Below are 19692 nucleotides of genomic sequence, written 5' to 3'. Positions count from 1 at the left end.
TTCTTAGTATCAGTATAGTACATAGGCCCCAAATTAGACTCCTGAGGTACTCCTTACGTTGTCTGATGTTTTGAGCGGCAAAAGAAGCCGCTTTCGTCCGGCTCAACTGGCATACTGAGGACCGCGAAGGGCGGTTCCTACTCAAGTGCCTTAGCAACAATGAGGTATGCATCTAAAAACATACAGTATAGGCCCAAAGTAGACCCCTGAGGTACTCCTTACGATGCCCACGACGATATTTCGGAGCGGCAAGAGAAGCCGCTGCTCGTGCAGCTCAACTGGCATACTGAGGACCGCGAAGGACGGTTTCTACTCAAGTGCCTTAGCAACAATGAGGTATGCATCTAAAACATACAGTATAGGTCCCAAAATAGACCCCTGAGGTACTCCTTAAGATGCCCACGACGATGTTTCTGAGCTGTAAGAGAAGCCGCTCTTCTTGCAGCTCAACTGGTATAGTGAGGACCGCGTTTCCTAAGTGCCTTAGCAACAATGAGGTAAGAACACAGTAACATAAAGTATAATCCCCAATATGGACTCTTGTGGCACTCCCTAAAGTGCCTACCATGATGCCTCGAGCAGCCAGATAAGTCACTTCTCGTGCAACTCAACTGGTATACTGATGACCGTGATCCTACTCAAGTGCCTTAGAGTAGTCTCAAAATATACCCCTGAGGTACTCTCTAGTACGAGACCTTAAGCAGTAGAAACCGCTCGTATAGGATTGGGTCCCAACATGGATCCCTGTAGTATTCCCTTCGATTCACTAAGGTTTCGACTATTGGCTCGAGCCACACAATGATTTAGTACAAGCCCCAACACATACAGCCTAGCCCAGAGGTACTTACTACGACGCCGCCTCGGACCTCATGAGACGAGAAAAATTAATCTCCATTATTTTGTCGGCCCCAACATACCTAGTTTGTCGATTTATCGAAGGGCATTTTATATTTACTTACTAACAAAAACTTTCGTTATTAATTTAAATTTCATCTTGTTTGTTTCTCAGGTTCCACTCTCAGGGGTCAACGAAAAAGGTGACCAAAATTTCAAACGGAAATTGTCCAAACGAGAGAAGAAGGAACTAAAGAAGAAAGAAAAATTATCGAGATTAAAATCCGACACAAACGACGAAACTCGACCAGTAGCCGAAAAGCTTTATACAGGTAAATAAAGTGTAATCTGATTTGGATTTGATTGATTGATATTTCATTAGGTACGTACACAAACATGCCCGCGCCTTCACTTTTTGTGTTCCGAAGCAATAAATAATGAGTTTAATGGCCTCTGAAATTATGTAGAGTTATTTATTGTGAAAGAATCAGACAAGCATTTCTTTAAATTGACACAATGCATATTTTTATCAAAGAGTTGTTTTGCTTATATCACGAAGTTATTTCAATTATTCACTACCATGGTCAAATACGTCATGCAAGTCAGAAAAGAATTAATGTCGTTAGCCACAAAAACGCCGAACAAAGTGGATTACTTTTTTTTATTATTGGAAATACTACACCGTTTCATAATTTTGTATGTAAGCTGCAAGCAGGCGTACACTAATGCTGGATTTCTATATTCAATCTTAATCCAAATTGGACGGATTTGGATTGTCAACTGTCAAATTTTAAAATGTTTTTGGCCAAAATATCTGCGGTTTTTGATGTTTTTGCATTTTTATATTGTTTATAAGACTATTAAAACAATATTAGAGTGTAAATGCGTCGAACATTTTGGAAGTATAATCTAAAACTGAATTCAATTTGACGGTTGTAATCCGGATTTGGACAAGGATTGAACATAGGAATCGGGCGTAAGTTTATAACGGCGGAATATACGTCTATGAAACGACGCCTCCGTAGACGTAACACTTAATATCAGTGTGCTTATGCGGTTACTTTCAAGAACTAAAATTTTCATAGATTTATTGATACACTCACTAGCGATGCCGTTTAATGTAAAGTACCTGTACGTATTTGCATTTAGAATTGCCGGAGACATCATTCACGCGCAGCATCAGCAACCCGGAGGCGGTGATGCGCCGGCGCCGCCAGCAGAAGCTCGAGCGCAAGCTGCAGCAGTTCCGCAGCAAGGACGGCGGGCCCGACACCGGTGAGCTCACTCGTACTACACTCTAATAGTCCCCACACAGTAGTCACCTAGGTGCACGATCCAAAGTGGGCGTACCGCGCGCAATCGGAGCGCGATGTGACCCAGCCCAGCTAATTGACTTGAGCTGTTGAGCTGTTAAAACACGTCTCTCAGATTTTTTTGTTGCAAAGATAAGCTATGACGTCACTTTTTCGTCAACTCAACTGACTTATTATTTACTGACTTCAAATATACTAATTTTAAGGTCAATAGTCACAAATTGGTTTTATAACTCAATAGTTATGTATGTCAAATTGTCCAGCTATCGAGGAACATGCAGAAGTGCATGGCTAACACTCTTATGTGACCTATTTCTTGTGTGCCACTAGGCCCAGTGTATTTTGTGAAACTAGGCCGAGTACCGAGAGACTCGCACCTCAAACCATCACTATTATTACTTAATGAAATCTATATTTATTGTTACAGGCGGCACGCTGAAGATCTACGGATCATCTTTATGCCCTGACGTACCGTACAAGACACTGCTGCTCTCCGTGGGCGACTCGGCCGCGGCCGTGGTGCGCGAGATGCTGGACAAATACGGGCTGTCGCGCCAGGACCCGCAGCACTACTGCATCGTGCAGGTGCGCTTGTGTATAGCTCGCTCAACTAATGTTGAGGCGACAGGAGCCTCTAGGTCGGCGTGTGAGACACACGGGTCGTTGCTATGTCCCGACGTGTACAAGACACTACTGCTCTCCGTGGGCGACTCGGCGGCGGCCGTGGTGCGCGAGATGCTGGACAAGTACGGGCTGTCGCGCCAGGACCCGCAGCACTACTGCATCGTGCAGGTGCGCTTGTGTATAGCTCGCTCAACTAATGTTGAGGCGACAGGAGCCTCTAGGTCGGCGTGTGAGACACACGGGTCGTTGCTATGTCCCGACGTGTACAAGACACTACTGCTCTCCGTGGGCGACTCGGCGGCGGCCGTGGTGCGCGAGATGCTGGACAAGTACGGGCTGTCGCGCCAGGACCCGCAGCACTACTGCATCGTGCAGGTGCGCTTGTGTTATAGCTCGCTCAACTAATGTTGAGGCGACAGCAGCCTCTAGGTCGTACACGGGTCGTACAAGACTGCGGCTTTTAGTAGGCGACGCTGCATCGTGCAAGCTCAGTTGTTATAGGTTGTTCAACGAAACTTGAGGCGAACACGTACTCACACTGATGTAATATTTGAATACAGAACACAAACGTCACAGTCAAGTTCAAATATCGAACACATTAGCTACGCTCTTGCAAAATGTCTGCAAGCGAGACAGAAAGAACTTGTCAGTTCGACGTCAAGACGTCAGCTCAGACAGCGTATACAAATACAAATATTTGCTTGTGTTGATGGCCTCAACTCTCGTTGCGCGACCTATACCATCCATCACTATACTATACAGAATACAGAAGCCGTCTATGAGAGACATTTATGGGTCGCCCTGTGCAGTATCGAGAAGATATCTTTTCTCTTAAGAAGCTATGCTGGCAAGAGGAACTGTTACAGATAGTCTTGTCAATACAGAAACGACTTTATTGATAGCTCAACTGAAACGACACTTAAAACTAGAAGCCTGTGATCAATCACATCAATGTAAATTGTAAAGTAACTGGTCACAGAGTTGAAGCTATGCTCAAGTTGAATAAATTTATGAGTGGTAATTAAATAAGGACCGGAAGTTTTCCTTCGTTAGGTTTGTAAATTATAAAATGAAAACAAAAAATCCCATCTGAATTATTACACTCGCGGATAGTAATATTACACTTGTAATAAGGATTAAACTCTAGGAAGTAATGACATCCGGCAAAAAAAGATAGCTCATTATAACAAAACACTACAATTTTCTGACATTCATTAAATTAAACAGTCAACTAATTAAATAAGTTTTTTTTATCTATTGTTAACAAGTTGGTGGTCTATTCATCGTAAAGAAGTAATATAATTTTAAATTAGTTAAGAGTAATTAAAGAAAACTAGAAAATGTGAGGAACTGATGATGGTGACTCGTGAAATATAACACTAATACGAGAATATTTTTTATTAGACAAACCTACTATCTTCGGTCGAGCTGTTTTTATTTTTGGGACATAACGTTGCTTCCATGCAGTATACTGTGCGCATTTACATAAATTCAAGCAATTAAGTGACTTGCAAAGGATATTATAAAATGTCTCCGGGTATTAGATATAACAAAAGAAGTTTGGTTATGTAATCTCAGCAGTGAATTCGGAACCTCTAAAATATGCTTTGCTAGAGCTCTAAACTAAGCACCGCGTGCACATAACGTGGCCTTAATATAACATAATAAGATATAATAAATCAAACTCACAATTTCATTGCCGTTGAGGCAGAAAAGAAAGTGCTAATATGTAATGTAAAACAGCTTGTTATCACCATTTGTTGCACTTCATTAGTTATAAAAGAACTATTAATGCTTGTAAATTATGTAGGTATTAAGTCGTAGAACATTTATCGTTCACTAATATATCTAAATGATGTTAAAATAAAAATCAATTATTTTATTGATCTTCACTTTTAAGTAATAAGAAATAGCCTGTGTATTTTAAAATTTTGTGATATAAATTAGTATAAAATTATTGTATTTTATAAAGTAAAGTTTCAAGTAAAAGGGTGGTACATTTATGACTCTGAACAACGAGTATCTGTTAAACTTTTTTTTTTAACTTAAACGTTACTTTTGTTATTGATCCCACAATGTTCAGTGTTCCGTAATTAACAAAGAGCCCTAATAGTTTCACAATGTCCTGTCCTAGTCTTCTAACTTGTAGCAGGCCTGTTCATCTCCGCGAGTTTACATCGAAAACAAAACACGCACGATGGCCCACCTACAGGACACTATTCGACAAGGCCTCACATACGAGCGAACATTGACTCACGCACGCGTATTCTTGTGTATGATGGAAGAAAATAAAGAAAATGGTGTACTAAATACTGTGCAGTATTTAACTGCCTAAATAATAATAAAAACACAGAATGTACTTTTTTAAGTTGCTCAAGACACTGAGAGGTAAATAAGTAGTTAATATTATTCATGATAATTCATGCTAAATCATGTATTTCCTCCGCCATTTTCCGCAGTTTGGCACCTCACGTCACATCATTTTACCGAAGTCAGCCCTATAGCTTCGGCGCAGTGCCGATCACTAACGTTTGTCAACAAAATGGTGCTTGACTCTTGAGACAGGCTAAATTACACCATATTGTTAATGACATTGAGCATACATTTTTTTAAATACCTTCGCGAAGTAAAACTTCTGTACGTAGTACTTATTATTATTCTGTGCTTGTAGTCCCATATTTGTATAGTCTTGGTCATTTATAAATTAAATTTTAATAATGTCCTTTCTATCTCAGGTGGACACTGCTGACAACTCGGAGTACATACTGGATGACGACGAGTGCCCGCTAGCCATCGTGATGTCGCACCCCCACCATAGTAAGTACTTTTAATGGTATACTAGCTTTTGCCTGCGATCGGGGGGCGAAGTGTGAGTTTACGTCAAAGGCATTCGATATTTAAAAAAATATATTAAGATTTTAGTTCTTCAGTTTCTGCTAGGGGCGCTGTACAATCGGTTATACATTAATGTTACTTTTTACGCAGTCGATATCGAATGCGTTTGACGTAAACTCATACTACGCCCCCTCGCTAGCGTGCATTTCAGACACACATCGTAGTTCGTACGTGTCCACAAAATAGGGAAAAGAACTATCCTATATTTTCCAAAAGTCTCAAACTGTGTACCTCATCTAAATCGGTACAGTGGTTTATTCGTAAAATGTACTAACTGAACGCTGAGACGCATTACTATTTACTGTTCGGCGAATTACAAGGATTTTTTCAAGCACATCAAATAAAATAGTAACACTCAAACTTTACTTACACAACATTATCAGTTACTTAGTTCTTTTCAATTTGTTTCAAGACAAATACAATCGCTAAACTAGCTTGTTTTTGTTGTCCAAATACCACAAATCATATTAGTATTATTACTAGTATTATAAAAACTTTTACGTGAGTTATTCGCTTTGCCATATTGCTCTTGCTCTTACTTTTTGTAAAATACGTAATCAACCACGCTAGTTTCAGCGCAGTTAATAGCAGCTCTCGATAATATCTATATCGTAAATCGTAAACTCAGTAATTTAGTCATTCTTTAAATTATAAGGTTGTGTACGTAATAATCATACATTTTTATAACTTATTCATTTTCACTCGTATATTTTAAGGTTTAATTATGATTGTAAGTAGGTTTGTTAACCTCGTAAGACCGAAGAGTAAATTTTGTCGACTTCTAAGTATCGCCGAATGTGCTTTCAGAAGAACGAATAATTTGAAGTAGTAAACGCCGAGCACTTCGAGTAAAAAAATTTCTATGTTAGAGATTTTCTTTTGCATTCATATTTTCAGGGGCCCTATATAATAGTGTATAGAGCTTATTTTAGGTGAAAAATAATAAAAAAATGTTTTCTCTTAAAAGAACATTCGGTATTACAGACTTTAAAAAGGAATGTAAATAAATTGTATTTTATGCTTTAAAGTAAAACATAAATGTAACCTTCTTAATAAATTAATACTACATAAAGATACAATAATGATATTAATAAATGTAACTGAAAAGGTACAACGGTTCTTATTTTATTTAATGTTTCATAATTAGTACTTTTAAAAGTACTATCGGTTTTATAACATACACTAATGATAGGTTAGAATGTATAAGAAGTAAAGTGAAAATTCATGTTAATTATAATATTTACTAAACTAAAAATCAGAACGTTCTCATGGTAAATTTTCTCAATGATATCATAATTTTAAAAGTCCAATACTCAATTCCATCTCAATAGAAAAAATATACAAAAATAAAACTTTCACCATCAAGACCGAATGTTCCTTGCAAAGAACTATTATTTTCAAACCAAAAAAAATCTTACAAAACTACTTCAAATTAGGAAAAATAATTTTTTTGCTTGTTTAGCAGTATTTTAACTTAAATTATACTGATCAGTTTTGCAATTAAACTACGTTAACGCGAAGAAAAACAATTAATCGCACATCACGTCTTCTCGGACGAACCACCTTGTCAAAGGAAAATGATAATTTGACAGTGACGTTCTGTTTTTTTTATATTAATAAGTTTGGAAACCTGATTTTGAATACTTTAAGCCATAGACTATCACTCTTTTTTTTCGATAGGCGCGAATTTTTGAACTTAAATTTATCGCTGAAGTTTTAGTTCCTCTGAAGGCACATCCGGCGATACTTCGAAATCACCTCCGAAAATGTCTCGGCGTTACTGACTACAAAGTTTTAGTTCCTTCTGATGCACATCCGGGCTTACGAGGTTAAGCATTTAGTGGAATCGTTTAGTATTCGGTATTTAATATCAACAAAAATAGTATTTTCTACGAATTCGTGTTATTTGTTCAGTCCAGGTTGCAAGTTTAACGCAAACACCCTTAACTTTTGCGGTGACCAAAACTTTTGAGACCCACCTTAATTTCATAACATAATTTATGAAGTCACACGGCTCCGCTGCGCGTAGTTTGTGGTTCGTGACGAAAATACAAGTGCACATCCCCGGGGTCTTACGAATCATGAATATATCGAGTATCGAGTTACACCATGCTTGAAATTCAGACGTAACAGTGAATACATTTAAAGAATTGAATGCGGTTACAAAATTACTTCTTCATAATGTTACTAGAGATACTAGATAAATAGATGTATATTTTTTTATTTTAATAATTAGGGTGGATTCGACCAAACAAGTTAATATTAATCTCAGAATAAATCGTCAGTTTTGACATATTTCCCATACTGAAACTGTCAATGTGCCAGTTGTACCAGCAGTTATTCTCGGTTAAGAGTTTGGTCGAATCGGACCTTAATTATATTATTTTGAGCTAACACCGTTACAAACTTACAGACAGTAGGCACACTATTGGATACAAATAGATATAATCTTTTAATTTCACACTCTACGCTCGTAGAGCTTGTTATTGAAACACGCAAATCTAATCATACGGCTTTGTTGACTCCGTTGCACTCAAATCGATCTAATCGTGTCGCCCGATCCGTGTATGTGTGCAACGATAATTACTGCGGCCGCCATTCACTTACCGGCATCAGATAACCGTCCACGAATCAAGCGGCCGTCCGAAATCAATACCAGCAGATCTATCTTACACTGATACGTGAGAAATTGCACTAAAATGTTTTCGGCGCTATTCGAAAGTTGATAAGTGTTCGTTACACGTCTCGACCGGTGAAAGTTCTTAAAAACTTAATTAAGTGTGCAGTGGTATATCGAAGCCACTTCTTAATAAAGTAACATTTCATACGATGGCACCACGCTATAGTCTGTGATTGATTCACATTATCTCTAAATTATCTCTAATTTAAAATTACATTAACCAAAACATCGTAATGATTAATACGAGTATATTAGCTAAGGCAAGGCTTACGAGTCTTGCCTGTCTTTCTGCTTCTATAGAAAACATCTCGTATATTGCACACTTCACAACCCCCTGCGGGCTTCACCACCGGACAACTAGACGTGAATTGGGATTACTACCCTTCACAATTGACATCCCAAGACGAAGTAGATAAGCAATTGGATTTATCATATCGCTAGTTAATAATCTGGTTGTTTTTGAGACGCGAGTAAATTGGTATTTATTCACGTGTTTCACTTTAGATCGCATTTCTTACTTTTTACCTATTGGTGTGATTGAACACGAGTTTTTGTTTAGTGTAAAACCTGTGGTGAAACTAAATTAAATTATTGGATTAAGTCAGAATGATTTATAACTTGTTCAACGTTTGCAAAAAATATGTTATTTTCTTTCATAAACATAGTTCCAATACAAATTAATAAATTGCAATTATATTAAAAAGCGAGCACATTCATGTTAATAATTTATTGTATCAAGTACTATAAAAACCAAGCTGAAATCATAATCGTTTTCCATATAAAGCAGTGGAAATTGGAAAGTGGCTACAATTTTTGTGTCAAAGCTCAAAAGACAAAAGTAGTTTTTGTTCCGTGTCTTGAGGGTCGGTTTTCCCCAACCGTGAGTGTGGTACGGCACGCGAACGGAACTAGCAAGTATATTAGTTGCACTTTCAGTGGTTATCGGGCGTGCCGTCCCTCCCACAGCTTGGGGTGTCTTGTATGTTGAGAGAGTTTTATTTGGCTGGACAGACTGAAATGGAAACGTCGGCTGCGATTTCTCATGCAACTCTATTGTGTCTAACATTTTTGCTTTTGCTTTTGTTCAGGATATTGGAGAATTCAATAAAAATACAAGATTAAGGTTAATACACGATTCAAAACGTCATATCGTAGAACGATTTCACATTATTATCATATAATCCTTATTTTATTGAAGCACAAACTCTTTAGTAAAACAAATAAAGCTTTTACATGGTGGTTACAAAGTAATTAACAGAAAATACTCCTATTCTAGTCTATCGTTGTTTTGCCATCCCCTAAAAACCGACAGGCACTCACAGGCGCAAAAGAAAATGCAATATCATTGTGTTAATGACAACATTAGCAGCACTAGCAATTACTGCTTATTTCCAAACAAACGAATCCATAAAAATGCGTCAGTGATTGATGTCTGCCTAATTTTGTTAAGATGCCTATGATTGTATAAATATTAACCCATTCATTTATTTGTGTCTGTTCGCTACCATATTATACTAAAATTATCGACATTCCCTCCCAGTGGAGAGAGGCGTTTGTGATCCGCCATACATATCGCCACTAATTGACAACGCTACGTCTTCGTTAGTCAAATTGCTAATTCAATACTAACTCCAGCGAGACCGTTCTCTATCCATCCAGAAATTTATTAAATTAATTCAAATCAAATCAAATCAAATTTTCAAATCAAATTCGTTTATTTGTGGAACATAGGTAAATAGCATATTACAGGTGTTAAAAATTAAGTCGGTATCACTATGTTTGGCCCAAGGTCGGCGTACAAATTTACATAACATCATTGAGTCGTATTAGGTTAGTAGAAATTAAATAAAATAAAATTAAGTTAGTAATGTCCAATCAGTAACAATTTCATAAACATTTAAACATAAAAAAAAAAAGTCAAGAATCTTACAATTTGTCAGTTAAAAACTCTGTCAATGTATAGTAGGCTTTGCTTAATAATAAGGATAGCAGCTGCTTGCGAAATATCTGAATATTTGTGTCTTTTAGTGTCTGTGGTAATTTATTGTAAATTTTTGGAGCCATACTAAAGAAGCTTTTTTGTTTTAAAGCAGTTTTTGAGACAGGTGCACTTAAAATGTGACCATGACGTCTACTCTTTTTCAATTGCCCAAAGGATATTGTGGGAAACAAGTGTGGATTTCTCTTAACAAACATTGCAGTTTCAAAAATGTAGAGGGATGGTACTGTCAATATTTTTAGTTCTATAAAATGTGGTAGGCAGCTGTCCATTCTTTTTAGAGTTTTTATAGCTCTCACACATTTCTTTTGGGCTCTAAAGACTTGTAATATGTTTGTGGAGTTGCCCCAAAAAACTATTCCATAACGTAGAATAGAAGCGACGTATCCATTGTAGGCTGTAAGAACTGTCGCCAAATCAGCTACTTTAGATAGAGATTTTAGTGCATACACAAACTTGTTTATGCGGGTGCACAGATTGTTAGTATGAGTTATCCATTTAATTTGATAATCTATATTTAAGCCAAGAAACATTGTTGTTGAGACTGGTTCTATAATTACGTTTTTATATCGAATAGTAATGTTTGGTATTTGAGTGTACTGTCGGAAATGAATTATTTTAGTTTTATCTATATTAATGTTTAAGTTATTTGAGTCAAGCCATTTAATTATGTCAGTTAGCGCTATTGTAATTTCATTCTCATATGTCATTTTGTTTTTACATTTTATTATAATTGTACTGTCATCAGCAAACAATGTCATAGGATGTTCGATATTAGCTGGTAAATCATTTATATAAATTATGAATAGAAGAGGGCCTAGTATTGTTCCCTGGGGAACACCGTACTCAAGATCTCTGCATTCAGATAAGTATTCTTTTTCAAATAATGTTCGGTTAGACATACTTCTGATAGATGTTCGTTGTTTTCTGTTGCTAAGATATGACTCCAGTAGTTTCAGAGCAATTCCCCGTATGCCATAGTGATATAGCTTCTGTAAGAGTATATTATGGTTAACATAGTCAAAGGCTTTGGACATATCCATAAATATGGCACATACGCTCTCCCTTTGGTCCATAGAGTCAGTGACCAGTTTAAGTAAGTTAAAGATTGCCATACTTGTAGATTTATTTTGACGGAAGCCATATTGTTGTGAAGTAAATATATTATGTTTCTCAAAAAATGAGTTAAGTCTGTTGTGTATTATTTTTTCGAATACTTTTGATAAGACAGGCACAAGAGCTATAGGTCGGTAGTTCTTCATATCGGTTTTGTCTTCAAAGGAACAACTTCTATAAAATAACCATTTCAGTTCTTTGATTCGCGCTAATTGCCAATTTCAAACTAGGGGCATGCCAACAACAGCACGAGGTGCTTGAATTAATTAATAGTCCAGTCAATGAATGCCTTAACGACGGTGTAGAGAGAAATCCATGGAACACAATTTCTGACCTCGGGACTTTATTTAGCCTAGTTAGGTGGTGAACATAGCAAAAGTCCCCGCCCTTAGCCCTTGAGCCGGCGGGGAGAGGGGGGTTTAAAGGTACCACTTTTCGGTTTTTCGCTTAATCCTCGGAAACTATGCGTCCTAGTGACATGATTACTATGAACCAAAAAAAGCTTATTCAATTTGCTACAGGTGAGACAGTCAAGTTTTTCTATATCTTGTATAGTTTTTGCGGCATCTGCTCTAGAAGGTCTGTAAAATTGGAAATTTTCTTGTTGTCTTACATGTTCCTTTCAGGAGAAAATCGACTAAATCAACATTGAGCAAACACTATAGACATGCGGGAGCATGTTAAGCCTAGTTCCAGGGAGGGGACTGCACCGTGCGTATATTTAGACGAACCAATTAGAGCCACTTTTGACTCCTCATCATTCAAAAACTACTGTGCATTAACACTTCAAATTTGGCTCATGTATTGAGACTTGCAAGATGTACATCAGCTTCAAATTTCATAAATATACCTCAAACGGTTATTTAGGTATTGACGTTCAAAAATCGATATTTAGAGCACTACTATCTATCTATCACATGTGAAATGTTAAAATTTACTGGTTTTTTATTTGTTCCTTTGTATTTACATAACTACCTTTCTGGATGCCAAATTTGAACCTTCGAGGTCATCTGGAAGTGGTTAGAATTTGGTCTATAGGTCAGACATGTAGATTTTTGGACGTCAATATCTAAAGAACCGTTTGAGGCAGATTTATGAAATTTGAAACTGATGTATATCTTGTAAGTCTCAACACATGAGCCAAATTTGAAGTGTTAATGCACAGTAGTTTTTGAGTGATGAGGATCAAAAGTGGCTCAAAGTGATTCGTCTAAATATACGCACGGTGTAGTCCCCTCGCTGGAACTAGGCTTAACAAGCTCCCGCATGTCTAGAATGATTGCTCAATGTTGATTTAGTCGATTTTCTCCTGATGGTAACATGTAAGACAAAAATAAAATTTCCAATATTACAGACCTTCTAGAGCAGATGCCGCGAAAACTATACAATTTATAGAAAAACTTGTCCATCTCATCTGTAGCAAATTGAATATGCTTTTTTTGGTTCAAAGTAGTCATGTCACTAGGACGCATAGTTTCCGAGGATTAAGCGAAAAACCGAAAAGTGGCACCTTTAAACCCCCCTCTCCCCGCCGGCTCAAGGGCTAAGGGCGGGGACTTTTGCTATGTTCACCTCCTAACTAGTCTAAATTAAGTCCTGAAGTCAGAAATTGTGTTCTACAGTTTTCCATCTATAATGCTTTATTGACTGGACTATAAGTTTTCAGTGAAATGAAATTTTCAATATTTCGTCATTCTTCATTTTTCTTTTTTGATTTTGTACTATAGTGTTATATTCATGATATTATGTGCCTAATACTGACCATCGATAAATGTGATGATGGGATTGGGCAGGGAAAGGGATTAAACTCATTCAATGTGGGACAGAGCATATTAAATCAACCTTCTCTGTATGCGGAGCGTCACATTGATTTACATCGCAGATGGTTGATTGACTGAAAATTAAACTTCACTGAACAGTCCCGCTATTGTAGCAAACATTTTTGAACCAAAGTAAACATTTCGTACACATACACGTTTTTAATTCCAGTTTATATGAGGGTAAGCCAAACATTATTTATACACAGTACATTTCCATGCAAATTTTACCAGACAACAATATACATAGAACCGCAAGTGCGGTACGCTTTAATCTGCACGAGTCAAGTATAATCTCTTAATCAACGCGAGTTGTAATATGATTTTATTTTAATTGTGATTTATGTATTCCCTACAATAATATCAGACTTCTGACGTACGTAACCCAGTAATGCAAAGTAAACAATCGACTTCGTACAATATTAAATTTGAACTGCCTTCAGCGCGGGTTAGCTTCGTTAGAAGTTGGGTCACGGCAATTTACAAGTCAAATAAAGGAGTCTCAGAATTTTCAACATAAACGTATTTCGTTTGAACAAATCCACTGTTAAATGTTGAACTTGCATAGGTAAAATACAACGTGGTAGAGTTTACTTTCAGTTTTACAGCAACTTGAATATGGAATTTTAACCCCTCTTGCTATTAGAATGAGTACATGTTTACGTCCAACACTGGAAATTCAATAGATATGAGATTATAGGGTAGGTACTTCATCACTCCTTCTTCCACAACTTGAATGTTAACAATGATTTAACGAGCTGTTCATTTACACTAGTTCAGTAACCGGAGATAAGCTTTCGTGTTAGTTAGCGCAAACGTTTCGTGATAGAACATAACCTGTAATCTATAGCAATCAATGACGAACAATGTGTGGTGGACTTATGTTAATACTCCAAAGCTCGTGAAACTTACAAAATAGGAAAACACTACCGAATTTCACCCAAAACAGTCTGAAATCGAAGGTAATAAATTCGTTACCATGTCGCTTCCGACTCGGACTCTCTAATTTTTAATGACGGATTTATTCGAGCGCTCAGACATTCGGAACTGATGGTTAAATGTGCCTAATGTCGGGGCTTATGTATTTTATATGAAATATGCTTTTATAATTGAGGCATTTTACCGAACAAACGTAATAAATCGTATGGATTATTCAATCAGACGCTTTTAATCACATTTCTCAATAATTCGCAAACAGTGTTTGACATAGCAACATTTTATATGAATACAGTGTACTAAAGCTAGTACGTAATGGCAGTCGTTATTCCGATTCTAGGATCGTAAAGGCTGTTCGTAAACGTTTGACAAATAAAACGTAGCTAGATTTGTTTCAACGCTGAGGTTATGTGCTGGGGTTAAAGAAAGTCCTTACGTTTTCACATATAAAATGTATTTTCCCTTACTATTGTAGAAGCGAAAATTGGAATAATATTGGAACTAATTTATTTATTTACTTTCATTCACCTTTTTGTATTACGAAAAAAGTACAAGTCACTCTACCAATATAAAAATAGCAAATAACGAATACGTAGCGTAGAGCTCAGCCATATGTTTATTGCAGAGAACACTCTTATTTTCGGCCATCAAGATGACACACATTGTGTCCCCGTAATTCACCCGGGCTCTACCTAACCCAGTAATTGGGTCCTTTCTCTTTTTTCCTTATTGAAAGCAGAACAAACAGGTTATCGTAGACAAATTATAAAGTCAAATAAAGCTTTTAAACAATTTCACGAAATATTTTATAACCATGAGAACGAGATCACATAGCAAACAACTGAAAGTGGAACTATTATTTATGAGATCCTTTTCCCTGTTATTTTTTATTTACTTACATCAAATCAAATAAATTTTAGGGATAGAGTGAAAAATTTAAGATTGAGTAAATGCATTTGACTCATTGACCAATATTTTAAGTGTGTTCATTAACTCGCTAATATTGGGGGGCTAGAGGTCATATTCTGTTTGCATCGTAGGGGCAATTAGTCTTCGTTACGAGTGACGTGCAAGAGCTTTTTACGCGGACCATAAAGCTCAATCTAATTTCTAACGGGAAATGAATGGGTCGTTGCGAACTGTACGATAAGGCGGTCGTCAAATGAAACCCTCGAGCGGCCGTTAAAGTAAATGTCTCCTTTCCCGAGATTGACCTCTACAAAGAGGACATCCCTTTGTAAGGTAGATCGAAAACACTTAAATGAATTTAGATCAGTTTACATATTGTTGGGCTTAATCCGAATCAAATTATACTATGCCCAAATTGAGACGTTAATGAGGCTTCAGTTTCACGATCCGGACTTTTATACGATTTGCATTGTGGAATACGTCCCCCGCTCTAGATTTTGCTTACAACTCTCCTGAGTGTTGTAAATTGCGACCTCTTGCCGAACTGAAGTGCAACAGAAATATGCTCCTTGCTTTAATTACATACTTTGTGTTGTGTGGAGTGTTTCTCAACCACACTTCTCGAGTTGTACTACGTGTAAACTTAAAGTCGCGTGCTATTGTCGCATAATAATCATTCTGTTTGGGTACGATGTCCGAATGATATTGTAGACGGCGTGTGTTAGAGCCATTAGCCGCTCGTTATGTTGTTTCTGCATGTGTGCAATTTCCGTGTGAAGTCCTTCTGGCGATGGTGTGGATGGACATAATGCTCGTCGCGAGGCACAATGGGAACACACGAGCGGGAAGAGCGGGCGCAGGAGGCGGCAGTCGCCTCGCAGACGCCGCGCCGCGCGCCGCACGCTCCGCGGCGTGTCAGACATGGATTGGGGCATTCGCCGTAAGTTGGCTCGTACACAACTTTTTCACCAAAGCTCGCGATTCGGCTTGGCTGTCGACAGAGGCCACCTCTGCCGCCGGCGACGCCGTTGCCGATCGAACCCGATAGTAAACAAACGCATGTGGCTCCGAGGAGTAGTCTGACCGGTGTGCCCGCAGATGCCGGTCGACTGGCCGGTATTTTTAACTCGTTTCGCGGTTCGATGTCCGTTGCTTCGCCGAATCGATATGCATAATACCGTCCTTGAAAGTTTCAACTTTTGCAAAACTTAAAAAGTGTTTATTGTTCAATAGAATTATCTGGATTTCCCCCATCGATGGTTTGATCGGTTCGTAAGTTGCAAACTTGTTTGGACATTCGCCTGTAATTTCATTCATAAGCCGACACGGAACTTCGGAACTTTCTAAATCGTGTTACGACGTCGTTGCCAGTTATATTATACTATTTTGTGTTACAGTTAACCGGTTTATTTGGCGAAGAAATGTCAAGATATAGGGGAGTTTTACTGTCGGTCCATAAAGTGATGTGTCTACGAGTAATTCGACCTTTAGCATTATCTCGAATCGAGAGTAGTCCCTCAAGACGGCTTGTTAGTAGCGACAAGAGAGTGCTAGTGTGCGTGCCGAGAAAAAGGCAAAGTTAAGGTTGAGTAGTGCTATTTACACGTCACACACGAGGGAACTATTACGACTTTTGTTACATTCTTGTATAAACATTAATTATAAGTCTGACAAACGCAATATTTGTCTTTACCACTCCAAGTAATCCTGTCCCCTAATGATTTGAAAGTTCTCCAACTTTTGGTCTTCTGTTCTCGTTTTCCCTGAATTCCGCAAAGTTTATAACTCTACATGTGTGGTAAAACATCTGCGGCATATCATGCGAAAACATGATTATATTAAAATTCTTCCCAAACAACAATATTTCTTGCCTTACTTTCAAGGATTTTCTTTAGAACTTCTTTTATTTATCAATAAAGTGTAAAATAATCTTCATCAAAGACGAACTAAAACAAAGTTTTCAGTAGTATAAACACGAAATAGTATACAAAATTCCCATGAATATGGACAATATTTCGATAGATTCCCAATAGGTTAACTTTTATCGAGTCCCAATTAAAACTTTAACGAGTCATTAATTTCCTACTTCGATTTACATTAGGCAGTATTATTATTCTTTGAAGTTTCCCACATTGCTGGGTAGCTCTTGATTTTCTTTTGTATTTTTGTGCAGCGCTAATTTGAAGGCGCATTATGAATATTCTGCTGCAGCATAATGCTGAAGTAGGTCGTGCTTTCAATTACTTGCACGTCCGTCAAGATTTATTTAGGAAGTTCATGATAATATTCATATGAATAACATACTTAGTGTAATATAAATAAGAGTATTTTTTGTTCTTGCCAATTCTCGTTAATACAACTTTTAAAAAGTTTGCAAGGTAAACTCGTTCACACGTCTATTGTAGCTACATTGTAGTGTAAAAGTCAAGGTGGTTCGTAGTTACCGTCGCACCTGCCCCAATAACCTAATAGATGCCGAGACGGATGGCCTGTGTGCTCAAGTCGGGAACAAACTGCCCGTAATGGATGGTGGACTTCGCCTCCACCTTGCGACCCTGTTTACTCACACATCCACCCTGACCTGGTATAAATTAACCCTATATGAAGTCATTTACAAGCAAGGGTTGTTGTTCTTGTCTTCGCAGATCACTAATAGTCGGTAAAGCTAGCTAGAGGATATAACTTGAGCTCCACAAATTAATGTGCGATTAACTCTTCGGCGACAAAACTTTTGGACTATGAATCACCATTAATGTAAATTATTCACTTCGAAGTTAGGAGTTTAGTGCTTAAACTTATTCCTTTGAAATTAATAAGTATTGGGGCTCATTCATAATATTAATTAGATTTTAATTGGATTGGTACTTGTATACTACGCCAGAAACGGAATTTCAGTTTTTATTATAGGTCAGGGCATTCGTCGAATAGTACGTCAGAATCAGTAATTAAAAGTTTTTATTGGGTCAAGTTATTCATAGAATAAGTAGGTACGTAGTGCATCAGAGTCATAATGTCAAAGTTTTTAAAATCAGTTATAGCCATAGTTTGGTTAGATACTTGCAATTTTTTTACTTTTCTCTAGCGCGCTTTATTCATCTTTTTCTATCAGAATCTAAGGAAAATATTTATATTAAATAGGAATTACAATATACTTTAACAAGAAGTGTTTTCTTTCTTTTAGGTAGGTTTTTCGTATGTCAATTTTCATCCCACAAGTAATTTTCTGAAGATATTGATGAATGTAATCGCAGCCACTTCGAATACACTTAGTAGGTTTTTTCATTTCAAATAGATATGGATCATTAGTTCGGCCCGTAATGGAAGTGGAATTCATTATTGCTCATGTGAAAATGTACATAATATAATGGGGCACGAGGTCGTCGATGTAAAGAATACCTACATTCGTCTCTTGTCCCGTGCCTGTGCGTCGACATTATTTATTATGCACGAGCCCGTGTATAATGTATCTTCGGTGTACAGCTAAATATCTGCACACGCATTAAGTGACGCGTACCCATATAAATTCCACAGATTTTGAAATTCATTCTCATTATTCTTCATGTTTGATCGTTTTCGTATTTAGAAGTGACAGATACCTGAATGCTTGCGTTATGGTAGCTTTTGGTTTTTCGTGAGTAAATGAGTCGGCCACTTATTAAGTAACATAAATAATACTTATAGAGTTCAACAGCATCGAGTTTAGCCGTGAATATGTCGTATCGGCAATGACATCGGCAAAGGGCTCGGGCGACCAGCTCGTAAAGAACTGCCTTTATTATTTTGATGTTTAGGTGGGTTCCACGCGCGCCTGTCAATCAATACTAGGCTCGGTCGATGTTGAGCCACCGATTATGCTTTGACAGCACTGTTTACTTGACCTGTGGTTTGTCCAGTTTGCTTAGAGTAAAATGTTGAGTCAAGTTTGACAATAAATTGTACGTTGTAGCAACTGGACTGGAACTAGCGTAAACATTAGCACAACTTCGAAGTTGTGTTTTCATTCGGTGACTTGAACATAGTACACTAAAAGCGATCACTTACTACCTTATGGAAATCACCGCAGTTTTAGGAATGTAATTTAAATTGACTCTTGTAAAAAAATGATTCACATTGGTACTTTTATGTAACACTAAAATCACAACTAAAATGTATCACATGAAGCAATAAAGAATGCATTATTGTGAATGAATCATTATTGCATTTTTAACATCCTTTCGAAAGTATTGAGCCTCGAAGTGGGTTTTTACGCGAACATGACGCCGAATGTCTTGACAACAATGCATTGAGTAAGAGCATTGTATGGTAAATTTCGTTTTCATATCCTCAACACCTCATCCACATAATTCATACATATCAATACGGTCACGATGATTATTACCCATTATGATATCACGAATATTGTAAGCTAAATTAATAATTTTATTGAAATATCCTTTAAAAAAAGAGCGTCCAATATTCGATCATAGATAAAGCCTGCGATAAAGCCCTCTCCCAACAAAATGGAGCGATTCGTTCCTTTATAAATTAAATATCAAAGGATGTTTTGGTAACGATTCAAATTTATGATAA

At 37.3% G+C, this 19692-nt stretch overlaps 2 protein-coding genes across 2 annotated transcripts in view; both read left to right on the top strand.

Moving 5' to 3' along the window:
* The window catches only part of LOC135071340 (afadin-like), a 32173-nt gene extending 29169 nt beyond the window's left edge, over positions 1-3004 (top strand). The window contains exons 6-9 of the mRNA XM_063965132.1: positions 1010-1166; positions 1984-2109; positions 2575-2939; positions 2993-3004. Of these exons, the coding sequence (XP_063821202.1) occupies positions 1010-1166; positions 1984-2109; positions 2575-2939; positions 2993-3004 (660 nt within the window). The remainder of the gene's footprint in view (positions 1-1009; positions 1167-1983; positions 2110-2574; positions 2940-2992) is intronic.
* A 36-nt stretch (positions 3005-3040) lies between these two features.
* The window catches only part of LOC135071338 (afadin-like), a 61501-nt gene continuing 44849 nt past the window's right edge, over positions 3041-19692 (top strand). The window contains exons 1-2 of the mRNA XM_063965131.1: positions 3041-3146; positions 5507-5588. Of these exons, the coding sequence (XP_063821201.1) occupies positions 3090-3146; positions 5507-5588 (139 nt within the window). The 5' untranslated portion in view covers positions 3041-3089. The remainder of the gene's footprint in view (positions 3147-5506; positions 5589-19692) is intronic.

This window comes from Ostrinia nubilalis, chromosome 4, assembly GCF_963855985.1.
Source record: "Ostrinia nubilalis chromosome 4, ilOstNubi1.1, whole genome shotgun sequence".
NCBI classification, from domain to species: Eukaryota; Metazoa; Arthropoda; class Insecta; order Lepidoptera; family Crambidae; genus Ostrinia; species Ostrinia nubilalis.
Note: the sequence above shows the minus strand (reverse complement) of the source record. Positions and strands in the feature narration are given on the sequence as shown.